We start from the raw sequence: 4,231 nt of genomic DNA on the forward strand, positions 1-4,231 counted from the left end.
TTTCATGTGCTTCAAAGGTAGTTTAGATATTCAGTTTTACTTAACTATTTTTACAGTGGGGGTTAGTATATTCTAATGCTATTTTCGGAACCATTATTTTTGTCCACTCACATTTTTCGAATGTTTTGCGCCCCCAGGCTGTAGCGTGCACAGAAAATCCACCACCGGGCCGCTTTGTCTTCCGTGCTTTCTTGTTACAAAAAGTGTTGTTTTGTACAAAGATTAACTCATCTGTAAACTATTAGAATTGCTCTGATATATTGCCCTAGATTGAGAATGGAACTATTGGCATGTATATTGAAGTATTGGCAGTTGGTTGTATAGTTATACATGCTCGTTTTGACAGGTGAAAATTTTAGGATTGAGCAAATTACAAGGGACTCTGCCGAATTTTCGGTAGAAGTCAAGGTCAAATATAGTTCGAAGGGCAAATAGGTCAATTGTGCCCGACATTAGCCAAGTGTCAGACATGCACAAGGTCCGACTCGAATTCCAAAGCGGAATTTGGATCGGGTCCTGTCAATTCTTCCCCACCAAGCAGTCTTCACACACCTTCGTATGAGCTTTAAATTGTGGCAAACCACTCACCATTTTCTTATGCTGACGGATTTTCAAGCCACTGAAGCTTAAATGTCCATATCTGTAATGCCGAAGTCAAGCTAGCTCTTCTGTGAGAGAGTTGAAGCAAGTTTGTTCTCTTGGCTAGCATAGAGCAAGCAAGATGAACATTCTATTTGAAGACATTGCAGTCTCCATAATCAATCCTCTCTCAAGATCATAAATCTTACATTTTCCACTTGTATTTGAATTGCAAGCCCCTTCTCTTGTAGCTGACCAATGCTTAACATATTACTCTTCAGATCTGGTACATAAAATACATCAATGATTACCTAGATAATCTCATTCACTTGTATCTATATGTTTCCTTTCCCCATCACAGCTATACTTGAATTGTTTCCCAATTTCACAGACACTCTGAAGCTTTCATCAATATCAGAGAAAAACTTCTTCTTGCCACACATATGATTACTACAACCTGAGTCCAGAAACCATAACTCTTCTTTGCTAGCATTCTTATCAACCACATAAACCATCAACAACATCTCTTCATTAGCTTCTACATAGTTAGCTTTAGTCTTTTATTGCTTTGGACATTCATATTGAAAATGTCCAAGTTCATGGTAGTGGTAGCACTCAATGGTAGACTTGTAAAAGCTTTGCCTACCTTTTCCTCTTCCTCTAAATCCGCCATGACCTCGACCTCTTCCTCTTGATTGATCTTCATAATAACCTTCAATGCTTGTTCTTCCCCAACATGACCATTCATGCTACGTTCATGCATCAGAAGGCTGCTTTGCAACTTATCAATAGATATGGTGTCTAGATCATTGGATTCCTCAATAGAACACACAACGTAATTGAATTTGGGAGTCATAGATCTTAAAATCTTTTCAATGACAGTAACATCCCCCATTTTCTCACCATGAATCCTCGTCTTGTTGGCCATAGTGAGGGTTCGAGCAAAGTACTCATTTACAAATTCCCCAACAGTAATATGAAGAACTTCAAATTCCTTTCGAAGAGCTTGTAGTTGTGCATACTTTCCTCATGCCGTCTCCTGGTACTTTTGCTTCAAAGAGTCACAAATGTCATTTATTGTGTCTTTGTTCAAAATGGTCTCTAGGATGGATCAATGAATTGCTTGAAGAGATAGTTCTTGGTTTTCAAGTTTTTCGGTTTTTTATCTTCAATTGCCTTCCTTTGTCCCTCAGTGAGATCAACTCCTTCTGCTGCTATAGGAATCCCAACTTCCACTAAGCTCCAATATTCATTTTAATGCAAAAAAATTTCCATGAGCATACTCCAGTGATGGTAGTGTCCATCAAACTTTGGAATTGTTGGTTGCACAAAATTGCTTTCAATCAACATATTCTTGCTGCTACACTCTTAGAAGACCACTGCTTCTAAAGTTTCAATCAGGCCCTGTGATGGAGCTCTAATACGAAATGTTAAGAACTAATTATTATTATTTTTTTTTGTGTGTAAAATATGCAAAAATTGGAGATTGATCTTATTCAATAAACAACTAAGTTGGCATTTAAATAGCTTTACAAGATAACTAAATCAAAGAAGAAGTGCAACCCACGTTTAACAACTCTAATAACATGGTAAGTGGCTAAGGAATAGGTCAAATAAACAACATGTCCCTTAACAATAGAGATTATTAACGAAACAATAACAAACTGCCAAATTCAAACCCTAACGACTAAAACGATATCACCATTGGTCCCTTATTAAGAACTAGGTTATGAGAACTCTTATCTAGGTATTGTCACCATTAATGGGACCTCTACTCAAACGATATCACCACTGGTCCTACTTTTGTCACCATACTTTCTGCTATGACTGCTACAATTACCACCAAACTCCTATCATAGTCAATACTACCCTTATGATTACAATCATCGTGAATCCCACGATTATCAATATAAGCATCACCATAATCACAATTAATCCTAAAATCCGTAAAAAATTGTAAACATAAAACAATAAATCATATTCACAATTGATGACACCTTGCCCAAAAAAAAAAATACAACTAGAAAAAACTTTGGACACTTACCTAAATTTCTATATAAATCCAAAAGATATATTTATTAAAAAAAAATAATTACGACTTGCAATTCAATACCCAATTTACCTTTAAATCAAATTAGGTATATAGTAATTGATTTATTAGAAATTTATCTAAATCATCACATACATCCGTTAGAATGAGACAGAAAGAGCAATAGAGTTTTTACCTGTAACAAAGAGACTGAGACTGTTCGCTAATATGCTAGGCAATGGACAAAAGTTTGAGAGGGAGAGAGAGAGAGAGAGAGAGAGAGAGAGAGAGAGAGAGAGCCAGTGAGAGCGCAATTCAAAGGTAGAGCAAAGAGAGTCAGCTCACATACCCCATTTTCTTCCTTATAGCTTTTCCTCTTTTTTTTTTTTTTTTTTTTTTTTTTTTTTTTTTTTTTTTTTTTTTTTTTTTTTGTCAACTAGGGTTGAAGCCAGAGGGCGATACAGAGCTAGAACGAGAGCAAAAGAGAGCCAACCTGTGCATTACAACTGTTTTTAGCCTTTACTTTCATTTTGTCAACTAGGGTTGAAACTTTATATTTTAGTGTAAAGTTGTGTTGTAGTGTATAAACTTTTGTCATCTACATACGAAGGTACACAATATTTTGAGCTTTAACACACTGCTTTCAGTTCATTTGTTGCAAGCTTCTAGACTTGATCAAGTGTGAGAGGGTCTTTGGCTAAGACTGTTAGAAATATGTCCTTAAAGCCAACTAATAATGTAATAGTTAGAGTAAAAGACATCTTTGATAAAAGACATATTATGTTATCAATGGGCAAGAAAGGTTGTTTTATACATTAAATCATCCTATATTATCTTTCAATATGTAAAACAACTATAGTCCAAGGAATACACAAGTGGATATGAGAGCTATTGAATGAGATTGCATACATGAAGACTTCTCATCATCCCTATATCCTGAATATGTTTATGGTCATAGGAATATTGATTGGGCGTCAATATTTCGCAAAGACCAGTACACACAGTATCGTCTCTATATGTAGGGAATGACAAGGTCTCAAGTCATTAAGTATGGAGACACATCGATATGTGTGTAGGGCTTGTAGAAGAACAAGTATACTGAACGCGACCTAACACATGTGTTACAGCATGGAAGTCTTTACTCACATGTCAAGCTGGAACTCATTAAATTGCAATGGTGCAAACTAATCCTTAGACCTGAGGCATTATAGATGTTTTGTGGCTATGTTGTTAATCTTTGAGGGCACTATATGGTCATGCTGAATTAGGCATAGCTTAAAGGTGCTCATTAGGATTCTCAATAGAGTCATGGAAGCAAATGAATGTACAACAAGGAATCTCTACTCTCAGTAAAGGAGATAGAATACTCCAAGATATGATTGGTCAAATCTTTGCGCAGAGTAGTGGATAAGACTTGAAAGAAGAAGTCTTCAAATCTTACCAAGATAATCATATAAAAGGAATGATTCACATTAGGATATTGACAATCGGATTCCATGATCTAATAATGTGAATAAGGAGTATTGACATAAGAGAAGGATTCAATTGCACGATCATTCTAATTTGAATAGGTTATTTCACAACGTCTCATTTAGCTTGGATAACCATCACTTGTTGCTAAGC

At 35.8% G+C, this 4,231-nt stretch overlaps 1 protein-coding gene across 1 annotated transcript; it reads right to left on the minus strand.

The window, feature by feature from the left end:
• Positions 1 to 914: 914 nt before the first annotated feature.
• LOC117625632 lies at positions 915 to 1,507 on the minus strand. Its single transcript, XM_034357162.1, has 2 exons — positions 1,226 to 1,507; positions 915 to 1,136 (listed from the first exon to the last, which is right to left on the minus strand). Exons 1-2 carry the CDS (start codon positions 1,505 to 1,507, stop codon positions 915 to 917), a joined length of 504 nt encoding a protein of 167 aa, XP_034213053.1.
• Positions 1,508 to 4,231: the final 2,724 nt, after the last annotated feature.

This window comes from Prunus dulcis, chromosome 4 (genome assembly GCF_902201215.1).
Source record: "Prunus dulcis chromosome 4, ALMONDv2, whole genome shotgun sequence".
Taxonomy (NCBI): domain Eukaryota; kingdom Viridiplantae; phylum Streptophyta; class Magnoliopsida; order Rosales; family Rosaceae; genus Prunus; species Prunus dulcis.

Excerpts from the sequence above, each read along its gene's own strand:
- LOC117625632 (XM_034357162.1), bottom strand. The coding sequence starts at position 1,507 with ATGGCCAACAAGACGAGGATTCATGGTGAGAAAATGGGGGATGTTACT. Across the intron at positions 1,137-1,225 it reads ATTTAGAGGAAGAGGAAAAG|ACTAAAGCTAACTATGTAGA; the intron begins GTAGGCAAAGCT and ends AAGCAATAAAAG.